Consider the following 19,415-nt stretch of genomic DNA (forward strand, 5'->3'; position numbering starts at 1 on the left):
ATATAGATAACGAGAGTTACAGTGAAACATCGAGTAGTGAAGGGAGGAGTCCAAAAAGAGGAAATTCTTCAGCGAAGACAGGTGTAGGAAAGAGGGGAAGAGTGGTGAAAAACTGGGATGAGTCTGAAGAAGAAATGGAGGAGAAATAAGGGAGTTTAAAGTAATTGTTAGAGTTAATGAGGAGAAGGGATTGCAAACGATCAGCCCAGTTAAATTATCCACAATTCTGAAGAATCAAGTGGGGGACATTACTAATACAAAACTTCTAAGAGATGGAAACTTAATGATAAGTTGTAATACAAAAGAACAAAAAGACAGAGCATGCAGGATGAAAGAAGTAGGAAAATATAAAGTGACAAGCTTGAGTCTGGTACAAGAAGGAAGTAAATGGAGGAAGGGAGTAATATGGGGGATCCCGATTGAGGTTTCAATTGAGGAAATAAAATAAAATCTCAGAGGAAGAACAGTTAAAGATGTAAGAAGGCTTCAGACTTTTAAAAATGGAGAGAAAATGAACAGCGAAAGTGTTTTGATAGTTTCATGAATAAAGACTTCCAGAAAGAGTCTATTTAGGATATTTGACCTACAATGTAAGAGAGTATATGTCCCACCACTGATTAGATGCTTTAAATGTCAAAGATTTGGCCATACAGCACAGATGTGTAAAGGAAAAAGAAGATGTGCACGATGTATATGATATTTGGCCATTCATAAAACATTGATCAGTTGGTTGGTTGAAATAATTTAGTTTCACTAATGTATTATTTTATTCAGACACTTACCACTCATATTAGATATTTTGGGGATATAGTTAGAGGCCAGACTGAGATTGTTTTGACATGTTCAGGTGAGACACAATGATTACATGAAGACATGATGTTGGAGCAGAAAGGTGAGAGACCAAATGGAGATTTATGGATGTGGTGAAATACGACATGAAGTTAGATGGTGTAATGGTAGACGATGGAGAGGACAGGACTAAATGGAAACAGATTATTTACTGGGCAAACACTGAAAGGAAAAGCTGAAAGAGAAGAAGATACATACCAAAAACATGCATGTAAGAGACAATTACTTTTAGGAAGTTCACTTTTCAAGAGAAATTTTCATGAAAAGTTTTGAGCATTTTAAAAGCAACACTTCCCTGTCCTTTTTTACTTCTGCTTTTAGTACTTCTGTTTCACTTTAAAAATTGAACTATGGTAAAAAAAAAACTTTAGGAAAATTTACAACACTTAAAACAAATATAACAGGTTTTTGGTGCTTTCTTAGAAGAAAACACAAATACTGTTATCTTGTAATATACAGTAAGTGTTACTGATTTCTGTTATTGCTTTGAAATAATATCATAATTTTTAAAGGTGTGTTGTGGATGAATCGATATTTCACAATCGTGGATTTAAGCTGCTATGAATTATTAAATGAAACTGACAAGAGACTTCAGTCAAGAATTGACTCACATTAGACCAGCCCAGGAGCAGCTGGGCGGGTTTAAGCCTTTTTAGACATAAATAATAAGTTCAACAACTGAAACTTCCCCTTAAAACTCCATTTACACTTTAGCTTTCAAAACAAGATGAAGTGGTTCGTGATACTTCTCATGTTCAGCCATAGTTCATCTGCAGGTAAGAAAAGGCAAAACATTGCATATGCATGTTTTTTCCTCATTTTCAAATCTGTGAGCTGTTAGCACCTTTTTTAGACTATGGTAATGGTAAAGATCATATTCCTCTATGTTTTTCCACCTTGCTCTGAAATTTATAATAAGACTTGCTATGTGTGTTATCAGACTAGTGATAGGAAGTTCAGTTCAGTTTCTTTTCAGAAAGCCGGGGAACTTTTTGTGTGGCTCCCAACAAAGAGCTGTGCAAAACTCTTCTGTATCCTCATATCTTAGCTTTAAGATAGATAAATATGAATGTTTTGTATGTTCATAAGTCCTTTTTTGCAGTTTGAATTTTTATAAGAAGCCTCATACTTGCTTATTTTAATGCATTTATTCTGTTACAAAAGGCACTCTATTTTGGAATATTTTAATCAAACTTTAATTTTGATTTAACACAAAAACAAATGAACAGAGCATTGCATACAATTCTGCTGAACAGATTCATAATAGAAACAGAGCCAAACTCAGTAAGCAAATGTTGTTTTCAGTGCATACAAAAAAAAATCAAATGTCTCAGCCTGGATGAACTGATTTGTTGTCTCCTCTCTGTTTTTGAAAAGACTCTGTCCAAAGTAAACAAACCACCACATTTCCAATCAAAGCAAAGTTCATTTGTAAGCAGGCAGAGCCACCGACAGCTAGCTGAGCATAAAAAGGAAAAAAAAAAAGCTGAGAGTCGGCTCTCACTCAATGGGAATCAGTTCTTCTGGTTCACTGTACACAGGCTTTTGAGCATGACCCATTACTGCATACATTAGTCTGTATATGCATACAGAGGTTGAGGGTTCTCCATAGTATTCTAGCTCTTCCTTTTAATGTGTTGTACAAAGGTCAGAGGTTGTTCCTGTTCTGTACTCAGCGGCAGTCACTTCCTCAGTATCAGAGGAGAAGCCTTCACTCCCCACACCGTCTGTATTTACTCTTTGAGCCTCCTCATATATTCTCAAGCTCTCTACTTATACACTGTATGCATGGGTGTATATGTAGTTTATAGGATAAATGTTTTCATTGTTTCCTGCAGACTATTAGAGTTGATGTGTTAGATTTTTAAATTAGATTAAGTAGGGTATTGTTCTTGATTACTAAAACATTATTTGTTAATGTTCAACAAACCAGCTTTCAAATAAAATTTTCTGTCTCTATGTTTATGTACAACTGATGTTGACTTGTATGCCTTATTTGTCTTCATGTAACTGCTGAATTTGAGCCATTTTTAGCTTTTTAATAGATAAAAAAATTTCCCATTTAAGACATCCACTAAGTATTTATCTGACATACACAGAATGCACACATATATTGATATATATAGTTGAGAATTTATGACAGTACATTATCTTCTCACTTTGGCTGGATTTTTAAAATAATATTGTAATAAACTACACAAATAGTTTTTAAAAAGTGCATGTTTGGTGTGATTTTTTTACGTAAAAATCATCTGTTCTTTACCTGGTCCTGAAAAAATTAATCTAACCTTAACCTATGTGTAAATCTGCTAAATTCATGTCATTATTTATTAAAGAAACATGAAGACAAAGTGGAGACGTTTACAATAAACTAAATACCCTCCAGAACTCAGAAGAGATATAAAGTGAATATAAATATTACCAAAGATTTTCACTCAAGCACTGCAGCAAGAGGATGATATGTTTTTTATAATAAAATATGTTTTCTTCATAGAGTCACACTTCCTGAAGATTTACTTCACTGGATCTTCTGGGTTCACAAATGTTCCTGCATTTGAAATTCTTGGAAAATTGGATGACATCGAAGGAGCTTACTGTAACAACAAAATAGTTGATTCAAAAATAGACTTTGTGAAGAAATTATTTAGTGATGATCCCAAACTATTTGAGTTTATAAAAAGTAGTTGCTTTATCACTAATCCTGCCTTCTTCAGACATATGATCGCTGAGCTTATGAAGAAATTCAATCAAAGTGAAGGTACTGTATGTTTATTAATTTGTAGTTTATCGCATAGAGATAACAAATATTCTTAATTTTTAGCAATTTAAGGTAACAACAAATCAATTACTTATTAAACTCATGTTTCTTGTTTTGTTTTTTTTAATCAATTTGTTTTTCATTTTGTGGTCAAAATGTTCTGTAATTTTTAAAAATCTTCAATCATTGTACTTCCCACTTCGAGATAATATTTGTTTTCAACATTTCATCACTTCTACATTTTAATATTGTTTAAAAATCCACCCTGTTATTATAGCCATGTTTAGACAATAAAATATAATTTTTGTTCCAGGTATCCACACTTTCCAGAGGATGGGTGGCTGTGAACTGAATATGGAAACTAAAGAGGTTACTGGTTTTTTGAAGTACGGTTATGATGGAGAAGACTTTCTTGAATTTGATTTAAAGGGACTGAAATGGATTGCGCTGAGAAAAGAGGCTCTTTTTCTCAAACAGCTTTGGGAAATGGATAGACAAGATCTCATTTTTAACAGAGATCTCCTCACAAATCGATGCTATCAGGCTCTTAATTACTCCTTGGTCGCTGGACACAACTATTTGTTTAGAACAGGTACAGTTCTTCAGGTAACTGGATGTACTGGAAGTACATCAACATTGATCTGTCTCTGTCTTTCAAGAGTTATCTTTAAAATTACATTTTCAATAATAATAATAATAATAATAATGCTGTTGTACAAGTTTTTCTTCTGCTTCAGAAGCCATTTTTATTAAAAGTAGTTTCTTGATGTTTTCTAACAAAGTTGCTCTTCATTGTCATCTAAATGTAACTAAATCAACACAACATTGCCTTACTCTGATTATATCATCCACTTACTACCTCTTCATCCCTTTCCTCTTCTGTTTTCCACCATCATGTTCAGATTACCCCTCAGTTTCTCTCCTTCAGAAGACTCCCTCCTCTCCAGTCAGGTGTCACGCTACTGGTTTCTACCCAAAGAGTTTCCTGATGTTCTGGAGGAAGGATGGAGAGGAGATTCATGAGGGTGTGGACCCTGGAGATATCCTCAACAATGAGGACAGTACATTCCAGTATCGTGTTGATCTGGATATTTCTTCAATCCCATATATGGACTGGGCGAGGTACGACTGTGTGTTTCAGTTTACTGGAGCTGAGGACAAAATCCTGATCAAGCTGGATAAAGAAGTGATCAAGACCAACCGGGGTGAGCATAAATATCTATATCTCAGACTCAGATATTAGTATATAACAGATATAACAGTTTTCAATTCTAATTTGTTTTTGTATAGATCAATCATCTGAGATAAGGATTATCATTATTGTTGTCATTTCTGCTGTGATAACCATCATCATCATCGCTTTAGCATTTACTGCCTACAAGAGAAATGGTAAGAGCATCTTAAAGCTGGACTTGTCCTCAAACTTAATCAAGTACAAACTGAAGAAGACAGCAAACCCCTTGTAGTATTTGTTACTCTTTTTCTGACATTTATGTTTCACCAAATAATCTGTGCAGTAATTCTAAGATTAGTAGATTAACAGCATGTTTTTGTTCTTCAGATTCTGAAAACACGTTTCTCTGAGAAACTGACATGAGAATCAAGACGGAGAAATGCAGCATCCTGCTCTGACTTTGGTTTCCTAATGGGATTGTGGGAATTTAAGCCTTTATGAAATCAAAAAGAATAAGTTAGGCTTTATCAAAGTAATACCTGTCATTCATTTAATTTGTACAAATAAAATCCCTCTAAGGATGAATTCATACCTACATTATCTTTTGGTCGTTTGTAAATGATTTTATGCTGTATTGTATTTATTACCTACATGTATTGCAAGCCACATTCATTTTCAGCAGTTGATAAGGATGAGTAAAAAGCCTTAACATAAATGTATATTTTGTTGGAGAAGCATTAATGGATGTACATAAAACAGCATTTCCTTTTCACTTCTATTTAGCAGCTATGTTTATGTTGCATGTACCATGGTCAATACTATTTTTGGAATGCATTGCATGTAATGTTTTTACATAAAGAAGCCTGTCTCCTAATCCTCTTTAAACAGAACAAGAAACAATTTTGATATATGCATAATGTTTAGTAAAAGTTGAAGGTTATCCTGCAATAGTCAGCCCCGCCCACTCCTCACTGCTTCACAGGGCTGCCTACTGACCAGTTCTCTGTCTAACAGGTCCGGAAAATCTCTGAGAGCTGGGTATTACCCTAACAGTACTCTATAAGAGATAATCTATTTAAACTGGTGGCGAAAGTGATTCGTCTAGCTCTAACTACCTCCAATCCAGAAGTTATGACCCTTTACAGTTAAGAAACAATCAGCTGAGTAGCCCTCACAGCTGCACAATTCCAATAACCACTTCTGTTAACGGTAGCCCACTTTCTAATTCATAACTTGCACTTGGAACCGGCTAGATTATATTTAGTGACTTAGATGTAAGTCCCAGGGTCATTATTTACTCTCACCAAAGGAAATTATGAAGCCTCCTATTTACTGGAATCATGTACATTAGTTTTACCTTAATTAAAAGAACTGAACAAAGAAGTAATGACTCTATTAATTCCAATGTCCACCAACCTCATTAGAATTTTAAGGTATAATTTATTAAGCAAGCTTAAGCAAGGATATGCGACATACAAATCAATAATCAATCATATATAATTCAAAAACAGTGTAATAAAATTTACATGTACAATCCTACTACCCTGTCTCCTTTCCCTAACTTTAAGTCGCACGTTCTGTGATGGAATTTCAATGAGCAGATTCAACTCATACCCAGAAGATGGTGGATCTTTTGGCAACAGGAATTTCTAGCATCCTTGGTTGAGGTCTTTGCCTTGTGTGGAAAAAATCCTCCTTAGAAAGGAAACAAAGCAGAACGGGTCCGAATCCTTTTGCAAAACCCAGTTCCTCATCCCTGAGGGACCTTTGTCCTTCCTCCAAGTCTTGTTGCAGAATTGAAATTGCTGGGTTGAGACGAGACCGACGGTCGAATGAAGAACTTGGGATGGGGCGATGGGACCCAGTCCTTTCTTGGCGGTGTGAAGTCCGAGCTCCCCCGTAGTTCTGAAGTGCGGTCCGTAGCTCAATCTGTTCCTGTAGGTTGTCTCTTCTTCTGCGCCGCCGGACTGGGAACAACTGGTTCCTCTTTTCAGCCCGTTTTTATACATTTCTCCACCATGTGTGTGTATGGGGAGGGTTTGGTCTACGTGACTGTCTTCACATCTGCTGTTGATTATGAAAAAATCCCCACATTTCTCAACCTGTTTTTGCTGACCGTAATGGAAAGTCCGGTACTTCCCCAAACTTACCGCACCCTCCATCCTGTGTTCCCTGGCCATCTGTTCAGAACTGCTTGCGACATTTCCTGTTTCAGGACTGTGCTGTATTCCTCTCTTTTTCTATAACACACTATTATTTATTATAATTCATTATACACATTCAGTCTGTTGTTAAACCCGTTTGAATTGATTTCAAATGATTACAACTTCATTTTCATCGACAATAAATCACATCTTTCTCTCATTATTAATCATTAAACATAAAAATCATTACAGATCATTAATCAGAGATTCCGTTGCAGAAAGTTATTGAGTGATTACTTATACTCATATTATTCAAACGTATTCAACTTAATTAACTTTTAATCAAACTACAAGATTACTTTATTTCTTTCAAGCCATCATGCACCTTTTTCTGCGTGTGCCTGGAAAGATCTCATACCCTTATGCCAGTTTTCTTGACACCCCCTCCATGAGATCGGACGGTGCTTCGCAGAAAACACAGAGTCCAAAGTCAAAAGAGATCAAGTCCATCACCACAAGTGGTAGTGAGGATGTCCCGCTCATAGCAGGTAGCAGGAGACGATGAAGGTGTCCAGGAATCCACAACCACATATTCCGACAGATTGGATGGCGGAGAAAGCCAGAGCTCTGCGCCCAAATCGTTGTCGAGTGCAGATTCATCTGCGATGGAAAGGATGGAACGGTCCAGCGGAGGCTGCAGATGCGAAGGTAGGTCCATGCCGAAGTCTGGCAGCGTTGATGGATTGTTGCAATAGCCTTCCAACTCCGCCAGCAGATTCTGGAAATCCATATCACTCGGTGATGGAGATGAAGGGGAAAGGATGTCCTCAGTCTGGCATGCGTGGGGAGATGGACTGAGGTTCTCAGTTTGGGTACCTTTCTCGTTAGTCGCACTGCTGGTCTGGCATCCGACGTCGATAAACAAATCTGGAGATACGGGGCGTGTAGGTGGAAGGTAGTCGCCCACCGCCACAAGTCGTCCATCCAACAGGTGTAAAGTTGGGAGACAATGCCGGGTAATTTGGTGTTCCCATAACTTATGAATCACGGGCAGCCGTAGTCCCGTATAGAACGGAGATGCTGTAAAGTCGTCGTCGTCTAGGCCAAACGCAGAGGTCCACACGATTTTGTGCACCCTTTCCAGGGATCTAGATGTGGACTCCGCTATGTAGGGCAAATCCTCCAGCCCTGTGGCGCAGAGAACTGCCGTTACATCATTAAAATGGCTGCTCACGCATTTGTGACACCAACGGGCGGACGATGCCACCCAAATGAATCCATAGGATTCTGCGGCGATCCCACATCCCACACAGCAGGTTGATGCCTGAGGAGAAACAGTAACCCAGGTAACTTCATGATCAGTGGTTATTGATTAACTATATTTACTTACAACGACGAAAATGCGAAAGCGAAAGCTGAGAGAGTAAGCTGGTTTAAGCCCGTGTGCCGGCTTGTTTTGCGAGCCAAGGTGAATTAATCACAGGAGCCGGACTGTCATGATCTGGAGCTGGTTCACCTCGATCATAGACATGAGCTGAATCATGGAATATTGCTGCGTAGGTCATCAGCCATACAACAATGGCGAGGTCCGAGGTCTCATGAAGCCAGTAGAGGACCACCAGGATCCCCCAAACCGTTGCCCAAAGAGCCAGAATTATCCACTTTTGCATCCAAATTCGCCGTCCCCGTCCCTTGATAGACAAGGCCTGACGCGCTAAGTAGATGAGGATGGACACTGCGAATAACCCTTCTAGAATAGCTGTGAGGATCTTAAATGGGGCGGTTCGTGTGGCTTGTGCGCCCCCAAGGACCAATTCCAATATCAGTGCTGTGGTATCGGTGACGAGCCATAGGCAGACCACAACACCTCTGCGCCAATTGATGCGGGTACGACCCATCAAGTAACAAGCGAAAAGGGATGAAGCCAACCCCCATCTGTGGAGAACGATGGGACGGAGGATCAGCTTGGCATATCCTTGTAGCGCAACGAAGATCCTCATAGGATGTCCCTTGGGCCAAGGACCGGTGTGGCAGAAGACTACCCAGGCCAGAGTTATCCCTAAATGCTCAAGGGTACTCACTTGAATCGGTGCAAAAAGTGAGTTAGGATTTGATGAGTTGGTTGAAGAGTTGGTTGAAGAGTTGGTTGAAGAGTTGGTTTCCATGATGTGAGATGATGGTTGCTCTGGATCAGGTCCTGTCGGCAGCTGCGGTGAAGGTTGAATGGCTCGCAGGCACACAGCAGCTCTCTCTTATGCAGAAGTAGGCTCCTCCTTAGGGGGGAGGGGCTGGTAGTTCCTCTTTTTGCAACGACAAAGTGCTTTTAGCCACGCCTCCAGGACGATTTTGCCGATGAGTATTGCTACGGCGACGCCTAGGAAACCTAAGAGATATGGCCATAGCACGCTCAAAGCGTCAAGCAGCCACTGTTCGACAATGTTGAGGCCTTCTTCCACCACATGAGCAATTTCTTCCACAACCTCGGTGGCGACGGCCACCAAAGTTGCTCCCATAGTCTCATACCAGAAACAGTCATGTTTATTAGAGCCTTCTCCACATTGTTGCCAATGCTCCATAGTGGTGGAGCAGGTGAGATTGGAATACAACAGGTTGGGTCCTACCCAGTCGAACCCTGAGTTTATGTTCCCTTCACACAGACTTTTCCGAAAAGCATGTCCTTCGGCGATGGCTATAAGGGGATTTGGAATAAACGGAACGGGTAGTCCAAGAATGCTCTTGCGCTTCTGGAGATGATATCCTAGGATTGCGTCGGTGCATGTCCGTCCACTCACTATGGCCCTCCGCCATGTGCCATTAATTTTCCGCCAAGTAACCTCAGAAGAGTGAGTGTTATACTCATCTGCATAGTGTTCTGTGCAGTAGCTTTCCCAACCTCGGACGGTTTGGCAGGGTCTTCTGGCCAAACTGATTACGCATTCGAGGACACGTCTTGTAGTGTTCCTACAAATTATGCGCCAAGGTCTCGGGTTGACATAACTGTCAGGTCTCCAAAAAACTCCAGGCCAAATCATGCGGTCTTTCGAATAAACCGTGGCGATGTACTGGTACTGGACCCAGTAGTTTGTTGATTCCGTGAGGCATGGTGTTACCCAAGCTTCAAACTCATCTTGTTGGAGTCCCCACCACTCGTAGTCCCAATTTCGAGTGTAATCTTCGTACCAGGCTCGCAAAGCCCATTTGGCCGTAGGTGCTTTGTCAGGATCGGGGCAGTTGTACCTCCAGGTGGAGTGAATAGCGTTCCCAGTTTGCCAGAGGTCACAACGTGGCGATGAGTGGGTTTTCCTCCAACAGGTGTCATTAAGGCTCTCAAAAATTCTTTTGGCAACACATTTGTCAATTTTTGCAAAGTCCGTTTTAGGAGCGCTCAGAAGGTCATCAGGAGTTGGAAGGAGTTGTGTACGCAAATTGGCAATGTGTAGCTCCTCTAACCCAGTATGAGAGCGAACCGTTCCCTCCGGGAAATCTCCCATAAAGAACGTCTGGTCTTTGGCTATGTATGTCCATGGGAATGTGTTGTTCAGCCAGGTTTCGATTTCTGTACGGACTGTGCGTGTAGAGTGCCAAAAATCAGCCCAGTATTCTTCTATGGCTGAGACGATATGATTCTGTCCCGCACATTGCACAAACTTATTCCAGAGGCAAGGATTTAACCAACTAAAGTGATGTTTGTAGCAGTGCTTTTGATCGTTGTCATACATAAACCGTCTAGGTCCTTGCCTGATCAGGAAAGCCGTCATGTTAGTCAAATTGGCTGGTGTAGACAAAATTGTTGCATTGACTGGGAGATCACCTCGGGAGGCATTTCGGAAGGTCCAGTTCCCCGTTGGTGCTGTTGGGATGATGTCATCCTTTCTGCAGTTGAGGTGATAGTCTCCCCAAAACTCTCCCCGTGGGAGCCAGGCTCGACAGCCTGAGGACCTGTGTGGGGCTGGGTATACTACTTCGGTATCCCAGTACCCTTGACTTGGCATCAATAGCAGCGATCGACAAGCCATGTTGCAATGCCATTCTGGCATACCTCGGTCCGGGTGAATCCAGTTGCATCTGACGGTCCGTCGTTCTTTGTTTTGCAGAACCCGTATCCAGCAGAGCACTCCAGTCTTGAGGAGGTCGTAGTTGTAGATCTCCCAGGTACGATTTAGAAGGTCGTCCAGTGTGGAGTCGTTCAATTTGAAGGCTCGGCGTTCCACGTACTTTTTCCCGTTGTCCTTGCTGAATAGGTTGGTTCGATTCTGGACAGAAGTCTCGTTGTTCCATGGCACAAAAATAGCCGTGGTGTTTGTGTTCCAACAATTGAAGGTAGAATACTTGGAATGTCCATAGGTGACTCTTGTATGCGTAAGATACCATGGTCCAACTCCGATGAAGTAGAAGATAGTAGCAAGAACGGCAGCAGCAAACAGCAGGGCAAGAAGCGTTAGCAGCCCTTTCAGGCATAGGGATTTTCCGGTTATCGTAGTCGTTTTCCGTAGCAAAGGTTCGTTAGAGGTTTCCGAGTCGTCGTCAGTGTCAGTTGAGTTGTCCGATTCCGATGTAACATCCAGCAACTCCGGGTCTGTAGGCTGGCGCCTCATGCCGATAGCATCCATCCTGGCCAGATCAGTGCTTCTCTGGGGTCCGATGTATCAGGCTTTGCACAGATTTTCCTCAAAGCCTTGAGGTGGCTCTGGTTGGCAGGGTTCTTTCCAACCCGTCTGGTGGCCCTTCTCTGCTGCAGGGCTATAAATATGGGAGAGGGGTAGGGTAAATCAGGCTCCAACCCCCTCCACACCCACTTCCAGTGAAACACCCTCCAGTAGTCCGGCCTAGGGAAGGGGCCTTGGGCGGTGCCATTTTTTAGCGCCTGGTCATACCAGGATTCGTGTTTGTACCCTATTGGGGCAGGCACTGAGATGTAGGTGTACAAGGAATGTCCATGCAGAGTTAGTCTAGTGCGGTACCCCCAGGATGACGGAGTATAAATCCTTTGGTGTGGTGGATTAGGGTAGACCCTGTCTATTTCCAATTTCAATGGAAGCCTGGTGTTATTAAATATATAACATTCTGGATTCATTTCCCTCTTTATTATGGTTTTCGCCATGCTTGGTGATGTGGTCCAAATGACCATGTTGTTGAGTGAGATTTCACAATACAGTCCTTGCAGTGGTTCAAGGTAATGGGGACCCCACCTAATCCGTAGCTCGATGCCCCGTACCCTGAAATACACTGTATTAAAAGTCCATGGTAGAGATCTTGGACACATAGGTGAGATCGATGCAAAGTTAACCGTGTTGTCGGATCTTCTTCCTTGCCAAGCAGGCGGTGCGGTAGGGATAAATAAATGTGGCTTCGTGGAAGGGGGCGTCGTGTATTCTTCACTTTCCCCCACTTGTTTTACATTTTGGAAATTGGTGGGTCGGAGATATATGAGATACTTGAGAAAATAGGCCTCGGTGAGCGGATTGGAAACAGTGAAATCTTCTCTTGGCATATCGAGTAGAATGGAGGTGGTAGGGAGTCTTAAGAACGGGCCTCTGTCTGATAGTCCCGATGAGACTCCGACCCCCACTTTGAACAATCTAGTCACAAAACACTGTCTCCCCTTTCGCTTTTTGGTTTTTTGCTGACCTGCAGACTTGACGACTCGTTTTCCTCCTTCCGGTGCGTCCATCAGTCTTGGGTTGTCTTTCTCCATGGAAATGCTGAGGCGAGCTTCTGCCAGGCGTGCGTCTTTGGTTTCTTCTTAGGAGGCTCTGGTTCCGTGCAGGACGCGGCGGCGAAAGTTCGGTCGTCCGGCACCGTTGTAATGGTTGCTCCGACCGAGTAGATCCCTTTATAGGGGATGGTGACCATGCGCACTGACAGCTGAACCTGACAGGTAGTGCTGGGATCAGAGGGCGTTCCCACTCTCTGGGCCACGCCTCCTGGGTGTTGCAAAATCCCATCCCTAAACTGGGACTCCGCTGTCACTCTGTATAGGCGGGACTTCTCCTTCGGTCTCACCGTACTACTGCCCCACCCATCTATTTCAGTGGTGCAATAATACAGATCCGAGCTGCGTACTCCACTTTCCCTCGGTACGTCCGGTAGATCCGTCACAGGGATGGTGCAGTCATTGATGACTTCCAGTATCAGATGCGCCCACGTAGTCAGCTCCCAGGGGCCTGTCCAACCTCCATTAATGGCCTGTTCTTTAGTGTCATCTGGAAGTGCATTAAGCCCCCCGACCGACGGTTGGTACTCCTGCTGGCGTAAGACCCGGAAGACCATGGGGTAGTGGATGGCGTTCAGTGGCGGGAATGACAGGGATGCTCTAGCGGGGTCATACGGCCATGCTGCGTTAACAGATTCCCACAGGATGTCATGGGGCCCCTCGTCCCTTCTCCATACCCATTGGTCTGCTTCCTCTGGGGTGTTCGGGGGGGCTGAAGGCCCTAGTAATCCTATGGGTATGGGGCTCCCATAGTTTGGCTGTACTCGTCCATACGTTCTGTAATATCGCAGCGAGCTATAAAACCGTGCCACCTGCCATCCTTCAGCTTCACCTGTTAGGGTCACTTCTCCCCCTCGCAGCTGGTCCCGGCATACAGAACAGTGGCTTAGATCGTCTCCATCCCATATGCAAAAACAACCACTTGGCTCGTCCTCCTGCCAGGTCCAGTGGGTCTCCAACTTAATCCGGGGTAGGTAACCCACACGGCAGTTCCCACAGATCAGGTTGCTCAAAATCGTGACCGGGGAAACACGAAGATGTTGTAGTCCCTCCGCAGTAGCTCCTTGGCGCACGGGTTTTTCACGGCCCGGTCCTTCCCAGATGATGGGGAGTTGGTTGCCTCCCAAACAAACTGGACAGCGACCCTTAGCTTTTCCCCAAATCAGCATTTCTCTCTCCTCCGACAGGACTCCATTTTTAGCCCAATCCAATTTCTTCAGGGCTCGTCCTGCCCAAATCCCTGAAGGTGTTCTTCTAATTACAACCACCCCTTTCACGGTGGCCAGTCCGAGATAGGGTGGAATGGTACATGATTCACTGGCCATCTCACCGGCTTCTGTTTCGCTTTAGTCAGGAACTGGCTTGAGCTGCTCGACTCCTTGAATCCCTTTCCTTTCCAGCAATACTGTGTTCCTATCCAGTACTTGCTTGACGATGTCAGTTGTCTCAAACTTGGGTTTCACTGCTGCATTCACAGGTTGCTCTCTCGCTTTGACCCACACGCGCTGTCCCTCTCGGAATGGCACTCTGGGCGTCAACTTCTCCTTTTTGTCGCTGGAGCCCCGCCCCACTTCCTTCGTGGTGAACGGCCGTTGGTTGAGTTCCATCGCAGGGGCGGGTCTTTCGGCTCTGCTTCTGTCGTTCAGGGCCTGCCCTATTTCCACCGCTTGGGTGCTCCAACGGTTGGTGTTAGCATTTTTAGCTATCCAGCTTTTTACTAACCCAATGGCTCGTTCCACCACTCCGTTAGCTTGTGGGGTGTAGGGTGGCGAGTAAACTCGCATTACTCCATACTTCTGACACCACTGGTCAACCTGTGAATTACGGAAATGAGTCCCATTGTCCGTGCGCAGCTCTTTCGGGATTCCCAGGGCACTGCATACTTGTTCCAGCATGCCGACAACGCTATTGCCGTTTGCTTTCCTGGCTGCTTTTGTAGTTACAAATCCCGACATAGAATCCACCAGCACTAAGAGGTACTTCTCACCTCTACTTCCTGTTATCCCCATGGGGCCTGCAACATCCATGCAAACTGAGCCCCAGGGGACCGTGCTTTTGATGGACAACCCATCCATCCGCTGCCCTCGGCGACCTGCGTTGTATTGACCACACACTTCACAGTCTCTTAGCACGCGTTGGACTTGTTTTACTGGGATCCAAAGATCTTGCTCTTCCAGTTCCTTACGGGTAGGTCGCACGCCTGCATGTCCAAGGGCCTCATGCACGCTCCGCACGACCTCGACCACGTATTCTTCTGGGACCTCCCGTCCTTTGGGAGTTCTGCCCCACTTCTCGGTACCGACAAAGACGATCTTTCTTTGTTGGACATAACAGTCCACTTCATCATTCCCACGCCAATGAGCTCCCTCATGCGTGTGTGCTCTTTGATGCTCAACATCTATTTCCAACTGCAGTTTTAGCTCAGCAATCTTTTTCCACAAGTCTTTGTGTGCCACTGGCTTGCCCTTTGCTGTCTCGAAACCATTTTCTTCCCAAATGGCCAAGTCCTCTCTAAGGGCCTGAGCACAGTAGTAACTGTCGGTTACTAACCTGGCACTTTTGATTTTCCTTTTCACCAGCTCCAGCAATCCTTCCAGTACTGCCGTCACTTCTCCGGCTTGAGCACTACCGGGGGCCTTTCCTTTCTGACGGCATTTTTCTTTGCCATCCTGCTTCAGAATAAATCCCCAGTATGCCGACTGGTCGGACCCCTTTCTGGATCCATCGGTGTAGATTGTCCATTCCGGTTGTCCTGGCTTTTCAGGTGTCTCTTGTGGTCGTTTCCTACTGGTGGGTTGTGCTGGCCCAATTTCAAGCTCCGGGTCCAGCAGGATGTCCTCCCATCTTCCCCACCGAGTATTGGTTGCTTTAGTACTTTCCACAGTCCCTTTTCTTAGGTACTTGTGAACTTGGCTTTGTGTGATGACTTTGACTGGTTGTCCTTGTGCTAAATCTTTCAGCACACCCCAATAACGAGCCAACACCGCTAGCTCTTTCTCCTCCTGCGGATATTTCTTTTCAACAGAAGTTAGGGTGTAACTCCACAGAGTAACCAAGCCTCCATTTTCGTTACTCACTTTGATCATGGCGTCGTCATTCTCGCAGCTGATTTCTGCCACTAGTTTTTCTGACAAACTCCTTGGCTCCAATCTCACAGCTGCTTGAATGGCCCTTCTCAGTTCCTCTAAGTTCTGTTGATTGGCTGCTGTCCAAACCCAGGGTCTTTTCCCGTCTTTCTCATCGTCCTCACTTTTCCTCAGGCAGTGGTACAAGGGTTTGGCATATTTCTGATAGTTGGGCACATGGTCTCTGACATAGTTGCACAATCCCAATATTTTCTGTAAGTCATTTTCTGACTGAGGTGGTTGAATGTTCGTCAGCTTTTCTCTGTACCCATCCGAGAGTCCCAAGTCCGACGTGACTTGGAAACCCAGATAGTTCACCTGGAACTGTCCAAATTGACATTTCTTGAGGTTTAGTTTCAGACCTGCCTTGGTGAGATTTTCAACTACTTTCTGTAGCCTCTCTGGGTGTTCCTCTTCTGTGTCATCAGCAATAAAAACATCATCGATGTACACAGTTGCACCCACGTCCCCCAATACTTCCATCACCGCTGACTGGAACACATTTGGGGAGTTCTTGTATCCCTGGGGTAACCTTTGCCACACATAGCTTTTGCCTTTGTGGGTGAATGCAGTTTTACCTTGCGATTGTCTGGCGAGGCGTAGGGAGAAAAATCCATTGGCTAGGTCGATGCATGACTTGAACTTCTTTACTCGAAGGGTTTTCAGCGCTCCCTGTGGATTGATTAAACTGGCTCGGTTCGCTATTGTTCTCCGATTCAGGGCCTTAAAGTTGATAACTGGTCTCCAACCCCCTCCAGCCGATTCAGGTTTTTTCACCGCCTGGATGGGGCTGTTGGTGATCGGGTTAAGCTCTTCTCTGATGATTTCCAGGGCGCTCAGTTCCTTCACAATCTTGTCCATCTCCTCGACTGCTCCCGGGTTCAGCGGGTACTGCCGGACAGGTGGGTGAACCCCACCTTCGATGTGATGAACGAACTTTGGGCCCAAATCCCCACAATCATTCTTGAACCGTGCCACCTGCGCTGTAACGATGATCTCACGCAGCTTCTCTTTTCCAGCCGGGGAGAAGTCACTCTCTTCAAGCTTTTGTTCTGTCACAGTTGGTATGTCGACCGGTTTGTACCAGTCTTGCTTCTCCGATCCTGTTTGGGTCGGGCCGACTTTCACTAACCTTGCTTTCAAGCTCGTCAGCCTTCGCTCCAGTCGGCGATGTGTGCCTTTCTTTTTACTGAGTTCGTCTAAGTCTTTTACTGTGAGGAGATTGTAGGGACCTTTCACCCACACTACTCCTTTCCAGGTCCCATATGGCATTTCTTCTATTTTCCCATTAGCAAACTGAACCTTCAGGTGTCCTGCTGTTTTTAGGTCTTTGCGGGTCATCGACACCTCCGCTCCGGTGTCCACTAGGTAGGGCACTCCCTCCACCTTGGCGTAGATTTCGTCCCCTTCCCAGTAGGCATTTTCTAAAACGACCCGTGACCTGGACGCCATTACTTTGGTGACCCTCCGGCCCCGGCTTTACGGGACTCACGGAGGGCCGTCCTCTGTTCTGGGCTCAATTTCCTATACTCCTCATCCGTTAGGAACTGACCTTTTCCGGGCTGGTTTGTCGAAGCCGGCGGTTTGGCCGGTTTCCCTTGTGGTCCTGGTGGTTTCTGCTGGGACGGCCGGTTCTGGAAGTTGGATGGCGGTGTTCCTTGTTGAAACGATCTGCTCTGGAAGTTGGATGGCGGTGTTCCTTGTTGAAACGGCCTGCTCTGGAAGTTGGATGGCGGTCTGACGTTAACTCGACCAGGCGGCTTTGCTGGTTGGCTAATCTCCTTCTTCCTTTTGTCCTCGTAATACTGCTGCTCCAGGTCGAATCCCTGCACTGCTACATCCATCTGAGCGACCGTGGTGCTTCTCACTGGCAGCTTCACAAACACAATCTCCCCCCTTCGTCCCTTTGTCACCTCACGCAGGACTTTCACATACCTTGCTGGAGAGATGGTTTGCTTAAGTGTGTGCCAAAGTGGTTCCAACCTGCTTCCTTTGTCCAGTCGTCCTCTGGCTCTCTTCACCTGAGATTCCTCATCATCCATGTCCTCCAACACCAACCTGTCATAGTTGCTCTGTGCCGACTCTGTTCCAACCATCGGGTCCGTGGTCACGCTGGTCAGCCACAATTTTTTTGCTCCTTCGTGGTTGGTGGTAGACAGCACAGTTGGCCAAACGTCTTTCAAATATTCTTCATTACTCTCGTCAGCGGTTTTACTCCTAATCACCAGCCTTAGATTCTTTAGCTCGGCATAAGCATCCTGTCCCGTACTAGAGCCAGGTAGCTGTGCTGACATTCCTTGTGTTCTCACCGGGATTTGCGGTCCTGGCTCTGAAGACATCGCTTGCGGCTCCTCTTCATCAGCCGAGACCTCGTCCAGCTTTTGTCGAGCCTCCCTGGAGTATTTGAAGGCGGCTTTCTTCAGTCGTCGCAGCATCACATCATACATAATTCCAATGTATGCACTCCTGAAGTTGGTAGTCAGGGAATAGTGTGCTGTCAGAGTGGAGCAGGATGGTGTCATCAGGATGTTAGCCCATTCTCCGATTGTCGCTTCCACCTCGAGCTGCACCCGGTCTCCCAATCTGCTGGCCCATCCTGCCGGGATCTGGTACTCGGTTTGGCCGACCTCTGGTACATACGTACGCCGTCCGTCCTTAGCCTGCACGGGACCCCAGGTCACGTCTCTTGCCAGTCTCTCAGAAGGTCCTTCGATGTCAAAGGTTTCTATTTCTTTCTTCTTACCCCGGTTCTGTCCAGTTCGGAGTGTCTTATGCTCTGTTGGTGGCTGCTTTGGGTCGGAGAGGACGCTGCCGTGATCACTTTCCTCTCCCTCTTCTCCAGGATGTTCGATCTCCGGTTGCTCTTCTCCGTCCTCCGAATCGCTGATGTCCTCATACTGCTGTCGTCGAAGAGGTTCTCTCCTGGGGGAGTTCAGCGGCCGAATCTTAGCTGGCTTCATCGGTCCTTCTTCTTTCGGGACCGTCGGCTGCTCATTCTTGACTCTTCCCACATTGGGTTTTTTCAGTTCACTGCGGCTCTCTTCAAACGAGAACTCCTTAACGTACCTTGCTGCGGAGAGCCCTGAATCAACAGGTGCCTCCTTTATCTTTATCCTGGGTGGCTGTACGGCCTTGGCTTTACCTATTTGGGTGGTGTTTGAAACCTCGTTCTGGGGAATTTTTAAGGGATATTTCTTGATTTCTTGTGATGGATGGCCAATGCGGCATTGCTCCTCCATCTCAGCTGCCAATTTCACCCCTTGCTCAGTGCGGAGTCGATGCAGACGGGGGTCAACTACCACCACCACTTCTTTGAACACCAAGAAATGACTGTTGTTCCTGGCTATATTCACCACTCCGTTCTCCGCAATTGATCTGGCGGTGTCCCTTGGCAGATCCGGCGATCTCAGTCCCTGTACACTCACTATCACTCTTCTCATGCTTTCGTTGCTGGCTGCCACCAGGCCCCGCTCGAGTCCGTGCCACATCTTCTTCCGATATTCCTCCAAACTCTCTCCTTCTCGGTAGACGTCAATCGGGACTAGGATTACAGCACCATAAGGGAGACTATAGCCGTTCATCAAGACTACTTCCCCCCTTGTTTTTGGGCCACAGGTAGCTTCTAGCAATTTTGAATCTGCTATGTAACATT

The 19,415-nt window shown here is 45.1% G+C and overlaps 1 protein-coding gene across 1 annotated transcript; it reads left to right on the forward strand.

Annotated features, from left to right (window-relative positions):
- Positions 1-1,563: 1,563 nt before the first annotated feature.
- Positions 1,564-5,376, forward strand: LOC102223924 (major histocompatibility complex class I-related gene protein-like). Its single transcript, XM_014472170.2, has 6 exons — positions 1,564-1,625; positions 3,344-3,607; positions 3,921-4,199; positions 4,510-4,812; positions 4,898-4,996; positions 5,169-5,376. The coding sequence occupies exons 1-6, from the start codon at positions 1,577-1,579 to the stop codon at positions 5,189-5,191; spliced, it is 1,017 nt and encodes a 338-aa protein (XP_014327656.2). The 5' UTR covers positions 1,564-1,576; the 3' UTR covers positions 5,192-5,376.
- Positions 5,377-19,415: the final 14,039 nt, after the last annotated feature.

The sequence above is a fragment of the Xiphophorus maculatus genome, chromosome 13, assembly GCF_002775205.1.
Source record: "Xiphophorus maculatus strain JP 163 A chromosome 13, X_maculatus-5.0-male, whole genome shotgun sequence".
NCBI classification, from domain to species: Eukaryota; Metazoa; Chordata; class Actinopteri; order Cyprinodontiformes; family Poeciliidae; genus Xiphophorus; species Xiphophorus maculatus.